Source organism: Mirounga leonina, unplaced genomic scaffold (genome assembly GCF_011800145.1).
Source record: "Mirounga leonina isolate KUSES-001 unplaced genomic scaffold, KU_Mleo_1.0 Mir_176, whole genome shotgun sequence".
Taxonomy (NCBI): Eukaryota; Metazoa; Chordata; class Mammalia; order Carnivora; family Phocidae; genus Mirounga; species Mirounga leonina.
The window spans coordinates 34,799,555-34,818,204 of NW_023270454.1; the positions used below are offsets into that span (position 1 = coordinate 34,799,555).

Consider the following 18,650-nt stretch of genomic DNA (forward strand, 5'->3'; position numbering starts at 1 on the left):
TAACATACAGGTCATATTAGTTTCAGGTGTACAATACAGTGATTTAACACTTCCATAATCACCCAGTGCTCATCATATGGTGCACAGTTTTGACTTGTCACAGTATTGATGAGCACTTGCATTATTTGATTAACATCTAACTGCCAGTTTTCTATATGGTAAACTTACTCTTTCCCTTTTGTAATTAATAAGTGTTTTGTGGGATGGTACTTTGAAATTGTTTAAATATCCTGTTCCTCAGATTGTTAATTTATCATATCAGTATGGCCTTTTTGGCTTCCTGTTTTATTGGATGGGTTGTAGTTAGTTATTATTTATTTTTATGCTCAAAATGTCTCCAGTTTGGTTAGTGGTAGTCCCTTCGAGCTGGCTTCTGTGTTTTTGCTAGATTTCTAAAAAATACAACTAGATGTTTCAAGCTCATGTGTACTTTCCTCCAATAGATCTTGAATTGGTCATTTCTCTCTCTTAGTGAAGAATAGTATTTAGAAGAAAGATTTGGACATGAGGTGTTAGGGTATTGTTGCTCCCAAGTCCTCTCGGTGGACAGAACTAGGAACTATATATGGATATGTATTTGAATGAGGGTATATATTTCTTTTCTTTTTTTTTTTTTTTAAAGATTTTATTTATTTATTTGAGAGAGAGAATGAGAGAGAGCATGAGAGGGGGAAGGGTCAGAGGAAGAAGCAGACTCCCTGCTGAGCAGGGAGCCCGATGCGGGACTCGATCCCGGGACTCCAGGATCATGACCTGAGCCAAAGGCAGTAGCTTAACCAACTGAGCCACCCAGGCGCCCGAGGGTATATATTTTATATATACTTTTATATATTACCTGTATTTAATGAAACCATGAATTCACACAAATGCTTAATTTCAAATCATTAACTTAAAGTTCTTTTTAGTTTTCTTTTATACTTAAATGCACTCCTCACATTGTTTGAGCTCCTATACTTTGCTCCTGGTCAGTGTAGCCCCCATCCTGATGCAAATGCTTTCCTTGATCTATTTATTTAAGCTAATGGCTTGAGGCCTGACTAGCTTAAGGTTTGGAAAAGAGGGACCTTTTGCTCTTTAAAGCACAGTATTTTTATATTGTAGTCATAATGGGAAAACAACTGGTTTTACTTGTAACGCAAGATTACAGATTCTCAGATACAGATTCTCTTCTTGGCTAACTCTTTCCCTGCCTTCAGACTTTTGCTCATAGGTCACCTTCCCTAAGTCTCACCTTGACCACCATACCTAAAGATGCAACCAGCTTTCACTAACCCCCACCCCATGCTTCCATTTCCCCTCAGTCTTCTCTACTATTTCCCATAGCACAACCACCTTCTAGCTTCCAACTTATTTATTATGTTTATTATTTATTGTCTGTCTTCCCCTACAAGGGCTGAACTTTTTGTTTATACAAGAACTGATATATCCCAAGCATCCAGAACAATACCTACTCTTCTATTTGTTCTCAAAAGATAATATTCAATAAATAAATGAGTGAATAAAGCTGCATGCTTGTTTCAGTCCTCGATGTTCACTCAGGAATCTGGTTTCTTTTAGGGTAACCATGCAAATTAAGAATAAGAAAACCTTGGGGCACCTGGGTGGCTCAGTCGGTTAAGTATATAACTCTTGATTTCCACTCAGGTCATGATCTCAGGGTAGTGAGACTGAGCCCTGTGTCAGGGGTCTGTGCTGGGCATGGAACCTGCTTGGGATTCTCTCTCTCCCTTTCCCTCTACCCCTCCCCCAAACACCCCCCCCTTAAAAAAAATAAAAAGAACTCTATGCTTTTAAGCCCAGTTAAATTTACTGCCACATTTGGTGTCCTTTTGTAGTGAGGGGGGTGATGGAGATGATCTTCTGTGGCTTACACTTTTGGAATGGAGCTTAGAGGTTCATCTTCACTACAAGTAAATCATTATACTTACACAGTATGTTGAAATTATACAACTGTTTTTCCTCTAGGCGTCTAGTTTATGTGATCTTGAGGTTGTAGCCTGCCAAGATAAAGATTTTAAACAGTTAAACAGTTCTTCCTTACTTAGTCTTTTACCATATCTCGGATTTGAATCTGTTGCTTTCTTGATTTTATCCACTGCTTCCTCTTACAGTTAGGTGTCAACTATGGCTGACTACAATTGTTCAGATGCCTTTGATTATAAAATGTGTTGATTTGAGAAATGCTACCATGTGGAAAAATGTGCATTTTATCCTGATGAAACAGGTTGTTTTGGAAAAGAATTCTTACTTAGAGATTTCTTTAATTCTGGTTCATTTAAAATAATCTGATGATTTTGTCTTTCTCTGCCTGACTTCATCTAAAGTCTCTATCAATGTGCTCTAACCAAAGACCGCCAGGAATAAACCTTTGGCTGAATAAGTTAGTTTAGTGAGGAGAATGCACACAGTGGGGAAAATGTTAGAAATGATTTATTAGAGGGTTTGAGCTTGTATTAGGTGATTTTAGGGAGGGGTTAAGGAAGTGGGGCTTCCTTCTGAATTGGATACTGTTAGGAAGAATGGGTAATTCTATGATGAGATATCCTAATAAATCTCATCTAGAAGCATGGAAACCTAAAGCTGTAATTTGTATGAAGTCAGTCATTCATACTAGGATTTAGGATGTTTGACCATCTTTGTTATTTAGATGGAGTTCATGTTTTTGTCTGTTGGGACATGATTACATGGTGGTATTGTTTTGTGTTGATTCAGCATGATCACAGCATGGCTTTCTCTGATGTTGATGTTTTATGAAATTGTTATATTCAACAAGAGAACACTAAGACCTAGTTGTGGGTTCTAAGCCAGCTCCTAACAACACTAGGCCTAATCAGTATTACCAGGCCAGCTCCTGATGTCAGAGGCTGCTTTTCTACCTTCTCAACTGTTTCTAGCTTCTTTCTTTATGTATGCTAGATGGGCATTTCTTCTTTTATCTCTCCTTTATCTTTCTGTCCACACCACTTGTGTCCTTTTAGGTGCTTCCAGCATACCTATCTATGCCTGAAGTTTTGAGAACAGATCCAAAACATCAGACCTCTGATAGTGCATATATTCCAGGATCTCTTTTGAGCCACTCTTCTCTTCTGTATCAGCTTTGCATATTCTATGTTTCATTTGCTTCAGTATGTTTCCTGTCTTTTTTGGACTGCTCCTCTATAGAATTGTGATGGGATTTCAGTCTGTATTTGGCACCCATTTAAGATACTGCTTTCAGAAACTGAAAGTTTACTTACTGAATTACAGCTGCAAGCAAGATGTGCATGTCTCTTATACCTATAGTCTCCAGGTTCTAAGGATATCATTGCAGTTGGATTCCAGTGACTCTTACAGTCCCTGTGTCATAGAGGGACACTTGACACTGTATGTGTTTATTCTTTTTCTTCCTAATATTGGCCTTAGAAAAAGCAAATGGCTGTTCTGTTTCCTTAGGTCCTACTCCTAGCTTAAATTGAATGATGTTCTATCCCATATATCTTAATTCTTCAACAGGAACTTTATTTTTCCCCTTTCTTTTTTTTTATTATGTTAATCACCATACATTACATCATTAGTTTTTGATGTAGTGTTCCATGATTCATTGTTTGTGTATAACACCCAGTGCTCCATTTAGTACATGCCCTCTTTAATACCCATCACCAGGCTAACCCATTCCCCCAGACCCTCCCCACTAGAACCCTCAGTTTGTTTCTCAGAGTCCATAGTCTCTCATGGTTCATCTCCGCCTCCGATTCCCCCCTTCATTTTTCCCTTCCTGCTATCTTTGTCTTTTTTTTTTTTTTTTTTTACATATAACGTATTAATTGTTTCAGAGGTACAGGTCTGTGATTCAACAGTCTTACACAATTCACAGCGCTCACCATAGCACATACCCTCCCCAAAGTCTATCATCCAGCCACCCCATCCCTCCCACCCCGCACCACTCCAGAAACCCTCAGTTTGTTTCCTGAGATTAAGTATTCCTCCTATCAGTGAGATCATATGATACATGTCTTTCTCTGATTGACTTATTTTGCTCAGCATAATACCCTCCAGTTCCATCCACGTTGTTGCAAATGGCAAGATTTCAATCCTTTTGATGGCTGCATAATGTTCCATTGTATATGTTCCATATGTTCAATCCTTTTGATGGCTGCATAATGTTCCATCTGTCGATGGACATCTTGGCTCTTTCCATAGTTTGGCTATTGTGGACATTGCTGCTATAAACATCGGGGCGCTGCACGTACCCCTTTGGATCACTGCATTTGTATCTTTGGGGTAAATACCCAGTAGTGCAGTTGCTGGGTTGTATGGTAGCTCTATTTTCAACTTTTTGAGGAACCTCCATACTGTTTTCCAGAGTGGCTACACCAGCTTGCATTCCTACCAACAGTGTAGGAGGATTCCCCTTTCTCCACATCCCCGCCAACATCTGTCGTTTCCTGACTTGTTAATTTTAGCCATTCTGACTGGTGTGAGGTGGTATCTCATTGAGGTTTTGATTTGGATTTCCCTGATGCCGAGCAATGTTGAGCACTTTTTCATGTGTCTGTTGGCCCTTTGGATGTCTTCTTTGGGAAAATGTCTGTTCATGTCTTCTGCCCATTTCTTGATTGGATCATTTGTTCTTTGGGTGTTGAGTTTGATAAGTTCTTTATAGATTTTGGATACTAGCCCTTTATCTGATAGGTCATTTGCAAATATCTTCTCCCATTCTGTTGGTTGTCTTTTGGTTTTGTTTACCGTTTCTTTTGTTGTGCAAAAGTTTTTTATCTTGATGAAGTTGCAGTAGTTCATTTTTGTCCTTGATTCCCTTGCCTTTGGCGATGTTTCTAGGAAGAAATTGCTGCAGCTAAGGTCGAAGAGGATGCTGCCTGTGTTCTCCTTTAGGATTTTGATGGACTCCTGTCTCACATTTAGGTCTTTCAACATTTGGAGTCTATTTTTGTGTGTGGTATAAGGAAATGGTCTGGTTTCATTCTCCTGCATGTGGCTGTCCAGTTTACCCAACACCATTTGTTCAAGAGACTGTCTTTTTTCCATTGGACATTCTTTCCTGCTTTGTCGAAGATTAGTTGACCACAGAGTTGAGGGTCCATTTCTGGGCTCTCTATTCTGTTCCATTGATCTATGTGTCTGTTTTTCTGCCAGTACCATACTGTCTGGATGATGACAGTTTTGTAATAGAGCTGGAAGTCTGGAATTGTGATGCCGCCAGCTTTACTTTTCTTTTTCAACATTCCTCTGGCTATTCAGGGTCTTTTCTGGTTCCATACAAATTTTACGATTATTTGTTCCATTTCTTTGAAAAAGTTGATGGTATTTTGATAGGGATTGCATTGAATGTGTAGATTGCTCTAGGTAGCATTGACATCTTCACAATATTGGTTCTTCCAATCCATGAGCATGGAACGTTTTTCCATTTCTTTGTGTCTTCCTTAATTTCTTTCATGAGTATTTTATAGTTTTCTGTGTACAGATCCTTTGCCTCTTTGGATAGATTTATTCCTAGGTATCTTACGGTTTTGGATCCAATTGTAAATGGGATCGACTCCTTAATTTCTCTTTCTTCTGTCTTGTTGTTGATGTATAGGAATGCCATGGATTTCTGTGCATTGATTTTATATCCTGCCACTTTACTGAATTCCTGTATGAGTTCTAGCAGTTTTGGGGTGGAGTCTTTTGGGTTTTCCACATAAAGGATCATATCATCTGCAAAGAGTGAGAGTTTGACTTCTTCTTTGCCAATTTGGATGCCTTTTATTTCTTTTTGTTGTCTGATGACTATGGCTAGGACTTCTAGTACTATGTTGAATAGCAGTGGTGATAGTGGACATCCCTGCTGTGTTTCTGACCTTAGGGGGAAAGCTCTCAGTTCTTCCCCATTGAGAATGATACTCGCTGTGGGTTTTTCATACATGGCTTTTATGATATTGAGGTATGTACTCTCTATGCCTATAGTCTGAAGAGTTTTGATCAGGAAAGGATGCTGTACTCTGTCCAATGCTTTTTCTGCATCTATTGAGAGGATCCTATGGTTCTTGTTCTTTCTTTTCTTAATGTATTGTATCACATTGATTGATTTACGGATGTTGAACTAACCTTGCAGCCCAGGGATAAATCCCACTTGGTCGTGGTGAATAATCCTTTTAATGTACTGTTGGATCCTATTGGCTAGTATTTTGGTGAGAATTTTTGCATCCATGTTCATCAAGGTATTGGTCTGTAATTCTCCTTTTTGATGGGGTCTTTGTCTGGTTTTGGGATCAAGGTAATGGTGGCCTCATAAAACGAGTTTGGAAGCTTTCCTTCCATTTCTATTTTTTGGAACAGTTTCAGAAGAATAGGTATTAATTCTTCTTTAAATGTTTGGTAGAATTCCCTGGGAAGCCATCTGGCCCAGGGCTTTTGTTTGGTGGGAGATTTTTGATGACTACTTCAATTTCCTTAGTGGTGATAGGTCTGTTCAGGTTTTCTATTTCTTCCTGGTTCAGTTTTAGTAGTTGATACATCTCTAGGAATGCATCCATTTCTTCCAGGTTATCTAATTTGCTGGCATAGAGTTGCTCATAATATGTTCTTATAATTGTTTGTATTTCTTTGGTGTTGGTTGTGATCTCTACTCTTTCATGCATGATTTTGTTGATTTGGGTCCTTTCTCTTTTCTTTTTGATAAGTCTGGCCAGGGGTTTATCAATTTTGTTAATTCCTTCAAAGAACCAGCTCCTAGTTTCGTTGATCTGTTCTACTGTTCTTTTGGTGTCTATTTCATTGATTTCTGCCCTGATCTTTATTATTTCTCTTCTCCTGCTGGGTTTAGGCTTTATTTGTTGCTCTTTCTCCAGCTCCTTTAGGCGTAGGGTTAGGTTGTGTCTTTGAGACCTTTCTTGTTTCTTGAGAAAGGCTTGTATTGCTATATACTTTCCTCTTAGGACTGCCTTTGCTGCATCTCAAAGATTTTGAACAGTTGTGTTTTCATTTTCATTGGCTTCCATGAATTTTTTTAATTCTTATTTAATTTCCTGGTTGACCCATTCATTCTTTAGTAGGATGCTCTTTAGCCTCCATGTGTTTGAGTTCCTTCCGACTTTCTCTTGTGATTGAGTTCTAGTTTCAAAGCATTGTGGTCTGAAAATATGCAAGGAATGATCCCAATCTTTTGGTATCGTTTGAGACCTCATTTGTGACCTAGGTTGTGATCTCTTCTGGAGAATGTTCCATGGGCACTAGAGAAGAATGTATATTCTTTTGCTTTGGGATGGAGTGTTCTGAATAGATCTGTGAAGTCCATTTGGTCCAGTGTGTCATTTAAAGTCTATTTCCTTGTTGATCTTTTGCTTAGATGTTCTGTCCATTTCAGTGAGGGGGTGTTAAAGTCCTCCACTATTAATTGTATTGTTGTCAATGTGTGTCTTTGCTTTTAATTAATTGGCTTATATAATTGGCTGCTCCCATGTTAGGGGCATACATATTTACAACTGTTAGATCTTCTTGTCGGATAGACCCTTTAAGTAGGATATAGTGTCCTTCCTCATCTCTTATTATAGTCTTTGGTTTAAAATCTAATTTGTCTGATAATAAGGATTGCCACCTCAGCTTTCTTTTGGTGTCCATTAGCATGGTAAATGGTTTCCCCCCGCTCACTTTCAATCTGGGGGTGCCTTTGGGTCTAAAATCAGTCTCTTGCAAACAGCATATTGATGGGTCTTCTTTTTTAATCCAATCTGATATGCTGTGTCTTTTTATTGGGGCATTTAGCCCATTTCCATTCAGGGTAACTATTGAAAGATATGAATTTAGTGCCATTGTATTGCCTGTGAGGTGACTGTTACTGTATATTGTCTGTGTTCCTTTCTGGTCTATGTTGCTTTTAGGCTCTCTCTTTGCTTAGAGGACCCCTTTCAATATTTCTTGTAGGGCTGGTTTTGTGTTTGCAAATTCCTTTAGTGTTTGTCCTGGAAGTTTTTTTTTTTTAAAGATTTTATTCATTTATCTAACAGAGAGAGACGGCGAGAGAGGGAACACAAGCAGGGGGAGTTGGAGAGGGAGAAGCAGACTCCCCACTGAGCAGGGAGCCTGATGCAGGGCTTGATCCCAGGACCCTGTGATCATGACCTGAGCCGAAGGCAGACGCTTAATGACTGAGCCACCCAGGCGCCCTTTCCTGGAAGCTTTTTATCTCTCCTTCTATTTTCAGTGACAGCCTAGGTGGATATATATTCTTGGCTGCATATTTTTCTCATTTATTGCTCTGAATATATCCTGCCAGTCGTTTCTGGCCTGCCAGGTCTCTGTGGATAGGTGGCCTGCCAGGTCTCTGTGGATAGGTCTGTTGCCAGTCTAATGTTTCTATCATTGTAGGTTACAGATCTCTTCTCCCGAGCCACTTTCAGGATTTTCTCTTTGTCTCTGAGACTCGAAGTTTTACTGTTAGATGTCAGGGTGTTGACTTATTTTTATTGATTTTGAGGGGGGTTTTCTGTTCCCCCTGGATTTTGATGCCTGTTTCTTTCCCCCAAATTAGGGAAGTTCTCTGCCATAATTTGCTCCAATATACTTTCTGCCCCTCTCTCTCTTTCTTTTTCTTCTAGGATCCTAATTATTCTAATATTGTTTTGTCTTACGGTATCACTTATCTCTCGAATTCTGCCCTCTGATCCAGTAGTTGATTATCTCTCTTTTTCTCAGCTTCTTTATTTTCCATCATTTGGTCTTCTATATCACTAATTCTCTCTTCTGCCCCATTTATCCTAGCAGTTAGAGCCTCCATTTTTGATTGCACCTCATTAATAGCCTTTTTGATTTCGACTTGATAAGATTTTAGTTCTTTTATTTCTCCAGAAAGGGTTTCTTTAATATCTCCATGCTCTTTTCAAGCCCAGCTAGTATCTTTAAAATCGTCATTCTGACAACTTACTAAATTCCATATTGATTAGGTCCCTTGCAGTCGGTACTGCCTCTTGTTCTTTCTTTTGAGGTGATTTTTTCTGTCTTGTCATTTTTTCCAGAGGAGAATAGATGAATTAGAGAACAAAATGCTAACAGGGCAACAAAGACCCCAGAAAAATACACACTAACCAAATCAGAAGAGACCTGAAACCGGGGGAAAAGAAAGGGAAAGAAAGAAAAAAAAAAAGAAAAAGAAAAAGATAAAGCAAACAAAAAAGAGAATATGATCAAATTTGATCAGGCTGGTGCAGAGATCAGTGCCACACACTAGATTTTGGGCATATTTTGGTCTGTTAGAAGAAAGTGCCTCCCAAAATTTTAAAGACAGAAAAGCTTTTATATGTAGAAAAATAAAGGTAAATACAAGGAAGGGATGGAATATGACTGTAAAGAAGAAAATTATAAAAGATTTTATAAAAGGAATTGATAAGATTAGAAGTTGGTTGAATAAAGAAGAGGATTTAAAAAAAAAAAAAAAGAATGTGATCAGGCAGGAGACCAGAACAAAGCCATACACTAGAGATTTAGGGTATATTTTGGTATGTTAGAAGAAAGTGTATCCCAAAATTTTAAAGAGAAAACAACATATATGTATATATTATACATATATATAATATTATATATATTTTATATATAATATAATATACATATAATATATATAAAAATAAGCTTAACTACTATGAAGGGATAGAATATGACTTTAGAAATGAAAAATAAAAAAGATTTTTAAAAAGGGGATCGATAAGATGTTGGTTGAAGAAGGGAAAAAGAAAAATTAAAAAAAAAATTTATAAAATTAACTTTGAAAGACTAAGGAATCATGGTAAAAAAGCCATGAATTCTATTTGCAGTATTCCCCTAGTGCTGGAGTTCTGCCATTCTCACTGATCAGTAAACTTGGTCTTGGCTGGCTATTCTTGCTGATCTTCTGGGGGAAGGGCCTTTTGCCATGGTTCCCAAATGTCTTTGCCAGAGGTGGAATTGCCTTGCCCTTGCCTGACTGGGCTATGTAATCTTCTCGAGTTTGCTCTCCGGAGCTTTTGTTCCCTGCAAGCTTTCCATATAGCTTTGGAGGACGAGAGTGAAAATGGCGGCCTCCCAGTCCGTTCCCCGGAGGAGCCGAGACCTTGGGGCCCTACTCCTCAGTGCGCCCCCAGGGAAAAGCAGTCACTCCCGTCTCCCCAGTCTCTGGCTGCACTCCGCGCTCACCCGGCCTGTGACCCAGTGTTTCTTTCTCTGGCTCACTACCCCGTGTGGAGTCTCCAAACCCAGCAGATCCCTGTGGTGCTTGTCGCACCGCTTCTCCCGGGGGAGGAAGGGGAGTCTCCCCGATCTGTCGCTTGTTGGGTCCGTGCTGGAGGAGCAGTGGCCTGACTGTGCTGCGGATCACGGTTTATGGCAACCCCGAGCTGAGAGCTCACTCCTTGGCTCCGTCTCTGCATCCGGCTTCCCCACTCCGATACCTGGGAGCTCTGCCGCCCTCAGGCACCCCTGGTCTTTCTGTGACCCTGAGGGTCCTGAGACCACACTGTCCAGCGAGGTTTCCACCCCCCGCTTAGCCACTGGAACGACGTCCCTCAGTGGAGCCAACTTCTAAAAGTTCCGATTTTGGGCTCTGCGGCTCTGTCACTTGCCAGAAGCGGCCAACGGAGGCCCTCTCCCCTGCCATCTGTCTTCCCAAATATTGCCTCGGATTCACTTCTCCGCACGTCCTACCTTCCAGAAAGTGGTCGCTTTTCTGTTCAGAGAGTTGCTGCTATTCTTTTCTTTGATCTTCTTTTAAGTTCGTAGGTGTTCAGAATGGTTTAATCCCTATCTAGCTGAATTCCTGGGACCAGACGAAATTTAGGTCTCCTACCCCTCCGCCATCTTGCTCCTCCCCTCCCTTTTCTTTCTTGAGCTTTTAGAACTCCTTAAGCCTCAGTAAATTATCCTACAAATTAGTCTTCTAGATTCACTCTTTCAAGACTTGTCATAATGTAGGTTGTTTTTGTGCCTATCTGTTGTTTTACTCTTCCAGAGTTACTTTTCTGGTGATTATTTTTCTTTTGCCAAGTAAACAGTTATTTGTTGAAAACAAAGATGATAATTCTTGTGTAGGATAAAAGAGTTTGAACATTTTGTAATATAAGAGGATGAACTGGCCATTCAACAAAATATACAAGAGTATTTAAGGGTATCTGGAAGTATTCATTGGAGAGTAAAATAAGATCACATGGTAGAAATTAATTTTACACAGTAGTTTGAACAGAGAGATGGACATAAAAAAGTAGGAAATAGAGAAGTATATTCCAGGTGGGAAGATTGACCTGTAAAATATGGGAGATGGGAATGATTAAGGGAATAATTTCAGCTTAAAATTAACATAAATTGAGGACCTTCTTTTGTCAACTTCTCTAGGCTTAGAGAGAGATGTTTGAAAAAGATGAGGTCTAGTAGATGAGTATAGTAGGAAGAAGGATATTTAAAAAATCAATTGAAATACAGTGTGACAAATAAACCAACAGGTTATGTTCTAATTACATTGAGGATACAAATGAGGAAGTATAACTTCTTTTTGAATCATTTAAGAAAGGTTTCTCAGGTATTTACTGGGTTATGTTTGTTAGGTTAGACTCAGAAGCAGTCAGGCTATAGCATAAGTGACCGAATAAGGTCAGTTTTTATGGAAGTGGAGGTTTATGTGCTTGAGGCTAAATTTGGAATTAGCTGTTTAGGCTTTTTGCTTCAATTTTAAAAAGTTTCTATTTGTAAATCTCTGTCGCCACTTGTTGGATAGAAGCATTCATGACTCCAATTTAGGGAGTCAGAATTTAGTTTTCTGTATCCACTGCAGCTGATGGATCATAGGTTACTTGGTGTAAAAATCAAACTTGGTGTAATAATCAAACATGTTAAATGATTAAAGAAAGACCTCGTTAATTGATAGATTTTAATGTTATCCAAATTATAATGGACATTTAAAAATGCATTGTAATGTTTTTTGTTGACATGGTATAAAGATAGCTTCTTTGTTTGAACCTTTATCTAAAAACAGAAAATTCCTGTAAATGGTTATTTTCTTTTATAGGTGGTAGATCATCTAATGCAAAATTGCCCTCGGTGCCAACAGTTGGCTCAGTTCCACAAGACCAAGTTTCAAATATGAGGTATTAAAGCTATTAACTTGGATATTTGTGATTTATTCCTTTTGATGACTCTTTAAACTGTCTAGCTACAGTTCTTTTTTTCTTTTTTTAACTTTCTTTTGTCTATTTCTTTTTTTAAAAACATAAGTGACATTTAGAGGCTTGACTATTTTAGAAGTTCCTTTTTAAAGATTATGAGATGTAAAAGGTTTATGAGAAGTGGCTATTGTGATTAGTAAGTGCTGCATGCAAAACAAATATTTAATTACACAGGTAGTAACTTATGACTTAGGTTTCATATGATTATAAACTGGAAATTTAGAATTCATTGTTCGTTTTCTACAAAAATGCTGAAATAAGTTAAAGGCAGTCAACCAAAGCCACAGTGAAACTGAATAGTAGGTAGATTTTTACTGTCATTAACCTTTTTAAATTGGGAATATGCATTTCAAATTCTAAGTTGGAATGCTGTGAATATTTTCTACCACTAAAGCCTTCGTGATCAGAGTTCTTGATCCTCCTTCCACAACTGGAAAATCCATAGCACTCTACAAATATAGACACTAGAGTGCTGTAAGTGTAATCTTGTAGTTGTGATACTATCCAGAGGTGAATCTCTATAAGTAGAGAGGAATAGTATTCAGGGTAGTATCTAGGACGAGATGCTATTTGGCAGAAGAAATTTCCATCAGCTTAACAGTTGACGGTTTCAGTAGCAACTCTTGTTGGTTTTATGAAGTACTCCTTATGTGAATAAATAGGTAAGTAGTGGCTGTTTGTATATATGTTTCATTTATAAGTTAGGAACTAAAGCTGTGGATACCTCTGAATTTCCTGAAATGCAGGGAGCTTGTTTATTTTAACTCATTAAATATATATTTTTGTGTGTTTGTATATGTGTTTATGTGTGTATACATACATGTATGAGTATATGTGCATATAGTCACAAAGACATATTAATATGTAAATTGAGATCATTATAAATGTGCCAGTAAAGTATACTAATTTCAAATGAAAAGTTGTTCAGATTGCTTTAGAAAAAAATTCTTAGAGATAAAGATGCCAATGAAAAAAGAATATAAACTAATTCAGTTTATAAATATTTATGGAGTCTATGGTGTATGCTGCAGCTGAGAACTTAGAAATGAAAACATAATTCTTGAACTGAAGGTGTTGATGGTTTATTAATAGACAAATTTTTTTCTCTTAAAGACTTTATTTGAGAGAGAGTGTGTGTACGAGTTGGGGGAGGGGCAGAGGGAGAGGGAGAAGCAGAGTCCACTTAAAGCAAGGAGCCCAATGTAGGGCTCTGTCCCAGGACCCTGAGATCATGCATGACCTGAGCCGAAGGCTGATGCTTAAACCGACTGAGCCACTCAGGTGCCCCATGAACAGACAAATTTGATAAGGATTTGGTAGAGTTTTTTTAGGTTATAATGGTGTTAAAATCAAGTGCTCTTAACTGACCCATTAAGATTTCCAGTAAGAGCTGATGCTTAGAGCGGTTGTTTATCAGATTGTTTGTCAGGGCTGGGGGTGGTAGTATAGAACTTAATAATAAAGGGTATTCCAGCAGAAGGAATGATATGTATAGCAATAATGAGTCTTTATGTAATTTTTAATTTCTCATGAATTTTACATTTCTGTGGAAACTCATTTTAAAAACTAAAAATTGTAAATTCTAATGAATAGTTCATATAGCATCTTTCCATTAGTATTACAGAGAAGCTTGAACATGCTTTGGAAAAGGCAGCTCCTCTTCTGCGAGAGATTTTTGTGGATTTTGCACCTTTTCTTTCTCGGACACTTCTGGGTAGTCATGGACAAGAACTGCTTATAGAAGGAACAAGTACGTGATTTTTCTGTATGTCACTTTACATAAATATATATTTAAATTTATATTTAACTTTCAAGGTTAAATGGATAATATGAGATGCATGGAGTTTCATTGTTCAAGTATTTTCAGCCTTTGATAAGATTTCTTATGGAGTCTGTATTCTGAAAAATATGTCTCATCTAATATTCTAATCTGATTTGGATTTTTTAATCAGTGGTTTGGGTGAAGCAGAAAAGTATGTACTGAACCAAAGAACTACGACTTAGACTTCTTTTTTTAAAGCATTAAAACAAACTATGAGAATGGAGAGTTGGAAAAATTAGTATTGTAGTAATTAGTGGGCATTTACCTGGGATTTTACTTGAACTTAAGGTCCATATACACAATAGTGTATTGCCACATATTAGGAAATGAGGAATGTGTTATTAGTCTTTATTAGTAGAATTCTGTTTTATAAATGAGTAGAAGTAACAGTAGTACTCTATCTTACTTATACATAGATTCTTGGATCATTTATAGGTAGTATACTTTGAGATGGTGTCAAACTAGATAGCATGCAAAGTTGGTTGTTGAGTGGATTGGAAACCATTCTGTTTATGGAATGAATGAGAAGTATTTGGTTTTTTTTTTTTTAATATGGGGCATTTGGCATGTAGTGAATATCTTCTAATATTAGAATGGGTGACACAGCCAAGTGCTATCTCTGACAGCAGATATCAGTTCAAAAGAGAATAGCTTTTCAAACAATTCTCATTAAGAGCTTAATAGACTGACTTCAAAATACCAATCTTCATCCTTATAACTAGAATTAGTTAAGGATAAGCTAGAGGACTTTCATCAGTAATAATATAGGATTGATTTTTTTATTTAGAAGTGTTTGGACTAGAAGTTTGCTAAATCTGGCTTGTCTTTGTCCTTGGTTGATAGTTTACGATAAAACACTTTGATTCTCCTAAAGCTGAAAAATCATGGGAAAATGTAATTTTCTGACTCTGGTGTCTTAAAGTATCAATTTACAGCTTTAGTTATAAATTTTTGTTGAGTAAGATGATCTCTTGAGGAATTTCTTAAAACTTGTAAGAAACCACCTTTTTTTTTTCTTTTAAAGATTTTATTCATTTATTTGACAGAGAGAGAGAGACAGCGGGAGAGGGAACACAAGCAGGGGGAGTGGGAGAGGGAGAAGCATGTTTCCCGCGAAGCAGGGAGCCCGATGCGGGGCTCGATCCCAGGACCCTGCGATCATGACCCGAGCCGAAGGCAGATGCTTGACAACTGAGCCACTCAGGCGCCCCAAAAAACCACTCTTTTTGTACAAATAAGAATATGGAAATGTAAGGTAGAGGTAGTTTAATAGTTTAAGATACTCTTTTATCTTAGCATTAATTGAGGGATATTAACACTTTGTAAGAATAAGCTTTAGCTGAAATAGGAATTTCATTAACATCTGTGCTATACATGTATATGGATTTGGTGATGAGTGATCTCATTTCCACAGGGGGAAAAAAGTAGCATTGAATTTATTTGAAAAAGTTCAGGTTTTAGAAATATTTAATTAATTTGGGGTAGAAATTTACTTTATCTGCTGAAGGATATAATTTATTCAGCCATTCATGGACTATTTGATCTAATGAAGTAATAAAATTTGAAAGATAATTAATTGAAAAATTGAAGGACTAGCTTATACTTCACATGTTAAATGTTTATTTTTTAAAGTGGTGTGACGACTTATGAGCTATATTTCATTATTGTAAAATGAATTATTAATTACAGCTTTTTGGTGTAGCAAGACATTGTTGCTTTTTAGTTGGTCTTTGAATTTTATAATAGATCCAACAAGATACTCAGAAGTACTAAACTTGCCAATTCTAGATCTCTGAACAAAATTTAATTTAGAATCAGTTTCTTAGTAAGTTCTGCTAAACTGATAACAAGGAATATGATGCACTCTTGCTTACCTATAAACCTGAGCAGTCCTACTCATTGGACTGTGTTCATAACGTTGGCAAAAGAAATCTAGAAGTTTTATGCATCTTATGTGTGTATTTTAAGTTGTGAAAAATGTTTTGGGTGGTGGTTTTTGTGCATTGTAAAAAAAGTTTGAGTAGAAGTGTTAGCAGCATGGTACTGTACAAAAAGCACTAGTCTCAAAGACAGGAGACCTTGGTTTTAATCCTGCCTTTGTCAGTCACTAGTTGTATGACCAGACACTTGAGAAGTTTATTACTTCTACATTTTTTTAAATTTTAACTTTTTTTATTATGTTCAGTTAACCACTGTATAGTACTATAGTACTATAGTAGTGTTCAATGATTCATTAGTTGTGTATAACACCCAGTGCTCATCACAACACGTGCCCTCCTTAATGCCCATCACCCGGTTACCCCGTCCCCCCATCCCCCCTCCCCTCTGAAACCTCAGTTTGTTTCCCTGGGTCCATAGTCTCTCATGGTTCATCTTAAATGATTTTTTTAATTTAAAATATTTTAAATGTTAAATATTTACGGAGTAGAAAATGAAATAACCATGAACTTATTACCAACTCCCAAACCATCTTTGTTTTGCTATAATTGTTATTATCTACCTCCCTTTATTTTGCTTTAGTACTTAAAACAGTTCTAGACATTATGTCGTTTTACCCTTAAATAATTAATAATCCATGTAAAAAGGTGGGGCGCCTGGGTGGCTCAGTTGGTTAAGCGACTGCCTTCAGCTCAGGTCATGATCCCAGGGTCCTGGGATCGAGTCCCGCATTGGGCTCCCTGCTCTGCGGGGAGCCTGCTTCTCCCTCTCCCACTCCCCCTGCTTGTGTTCCCTTTCTCGCTGTGTCTCTCTCTGTCAAATAAATAAATAAAATCTCTAAAAAAACAAAAAACAAAAAAAACCCAGTTCTAGACATTATGTCGTTTTACCCTTAAATAATTAATAATCCATGTAAAAAGGATATTTTCTTACACAATCATAACTGCGGTGATTACACCTAATATTGATAATAATTCTATGTCATATAATACTCAGTTCATATTCATCTTTATTTAGATGTCTTTTTATAAATCATCTTCTTCTAATTAATATACAAAATCAATTTGCTGCATTTGGTTATACTATTAATATCAAATAGTTTCTCTGTTTTTTTCCCTCTGTTTTCATGCTATTGGCTTGTTGAAGAAATCTGGTTGGTTGTTCTGTAGAATGTTACATATTTTGGCACTCTGTGGCCATTGTTTTCTGATGGTTTTAATGGTTTCTCTGTCCCATATATTTTCTGATGGCTTGCGATTAGATTTAAAAGTTTAGAGGTAACACTTCCTATTACATCTTGCCTAGAACCATATATTTTCTGATTGTCTTAACTTTAGTGATATTAACCCTCTTTTTCAACCTTTTGTAGGGATTGATATTTTATGACTTTTTTTTTAAAGATTTTATTTATTTATTTGAGAGAGAGAGAGAGAGCACAAGCAAGGAGAGGGGCAGAGAGAGGGGGAGAAACAAACTCTCTGCTAAGCAGGGAGCCCGACTTGGGGCTTGATCCCAGGATCCTAAGATCATGACCTGAGCCGAAGGTAGCCACGTAACTGACCAAGCCACCCAGGTGCCCCTAATTTTGTTTTTTTAAAGAGGTCTTTCAAAAACAGAAAATTACTTAAAAAATAAAATTTATTCTATCTTACCATACCATATGTAAGTTCATTGGACATGTTTTTATAAATCTAGGATTTATTATGGGGTCTTTGTGATCTTAATTTTCCTATACCTTAAAACATTTTACTATTTTGCCATTATTCATCAGTTATTCCTACTATAGTAAGGACTATAAAATAATGAGAAGACAAGAATACTGGAATTACCCCTAGAAAATAAATCCTCACTTTTGGCTCACCCTCTGTTTACTGCATTTCCCAAAGTACTGGATCATATTTTAAGAAGATAGAAATTTGTTTTCTCAGTGGGAACAAAAACTGGTATTTGGGGAGGGCAAAAATATTTTAGGTATCATATGGTTTTTGACCCTCCAATGGGCCACAGTACATCTATATAGTATATCTTTAGTATTAAAATTTCATGGGGGTGCAATTAAGAAAAAAATGGTCTGAAATAGCTTCCTAGTGGGGAGCAATAATAAAAAAAAAAAAGATTGAGAAATACTGGTGTAATCGATGTAAAAGAAATTTGTGGACACCATTTTGTGGTCTTATTTTCAGCTTTCACTGAATTTAAGAATTCAGAATCATTCATTTTCTGCCCTTAATGATCAGGTGAAAAAATTGATAGAAGAAGACATTTTATAATTATTAGACCATCTGAGGATGAATTTAAAAAGACAGAGTGAGCAGCACTCAGAAATTTTTATCAAACTCAAGAATTCATTAGTGCATAGTATATTTCTGTGGACAAAAAGGAAATTGGTTTTCTTAGTATGTCATTCAATAGAAAGGACTTCTTTGTACAAAATTTATGCAATGTTTTCTGACAAGACCATGGAACATCTTATTTTGCTAAAAAGGTGCGTGACAGTGTTCTTCCATGGTTTTGATAGTTCCACACCACAATTTACTTGGCACAGTTTCTAAGTGAATAAAAAAGGCAGGTGTATTACATGAAAATGATTGGAAGGAAAAGCTCATGTAGAAATGAAAAAAATCAGTGGATTGATCATTCTAAATGGTGTTTGAAAGTCTAAAGAAGAAAATATAATTCTGGATCAAAGAAGGTGGCGGTCTTCAACAAAGTTTTTGAATGATTCAGTTTTT

The 18,650-nt window shown here is 37.1% G+C and overlaps 1 protein-coding gene across 5 annotated transcripts in view; it reads left to right on the plus strand.

Moving 5' to 3' along the window:
* The window catches only part of LRBA (LPS responsive beige-like anchor protein), an 834,672-nt gene that overhangs the window by 298,211 nt on the left and 517,811 nt on the right, over positions 1–18,650 (plus strand). For all 5 annotated transcript variants that reach the window (XM_035022918.1, XM_035022919.1, XM_035022917.1 and 2 more), the window contains 2 exons: positions 12,002–12,080; positions 13,775–13,908. In XM_035022918.1, coding sequence (XP_034878809.1) covers positions 12,002–12,080; positions 13,775–13,908 — 213 coding nt within the window. The remainder of the gene's footprint in view (positions 1–12,001; positions 12,081–13,774; positions 13,909–18,650) is intronic.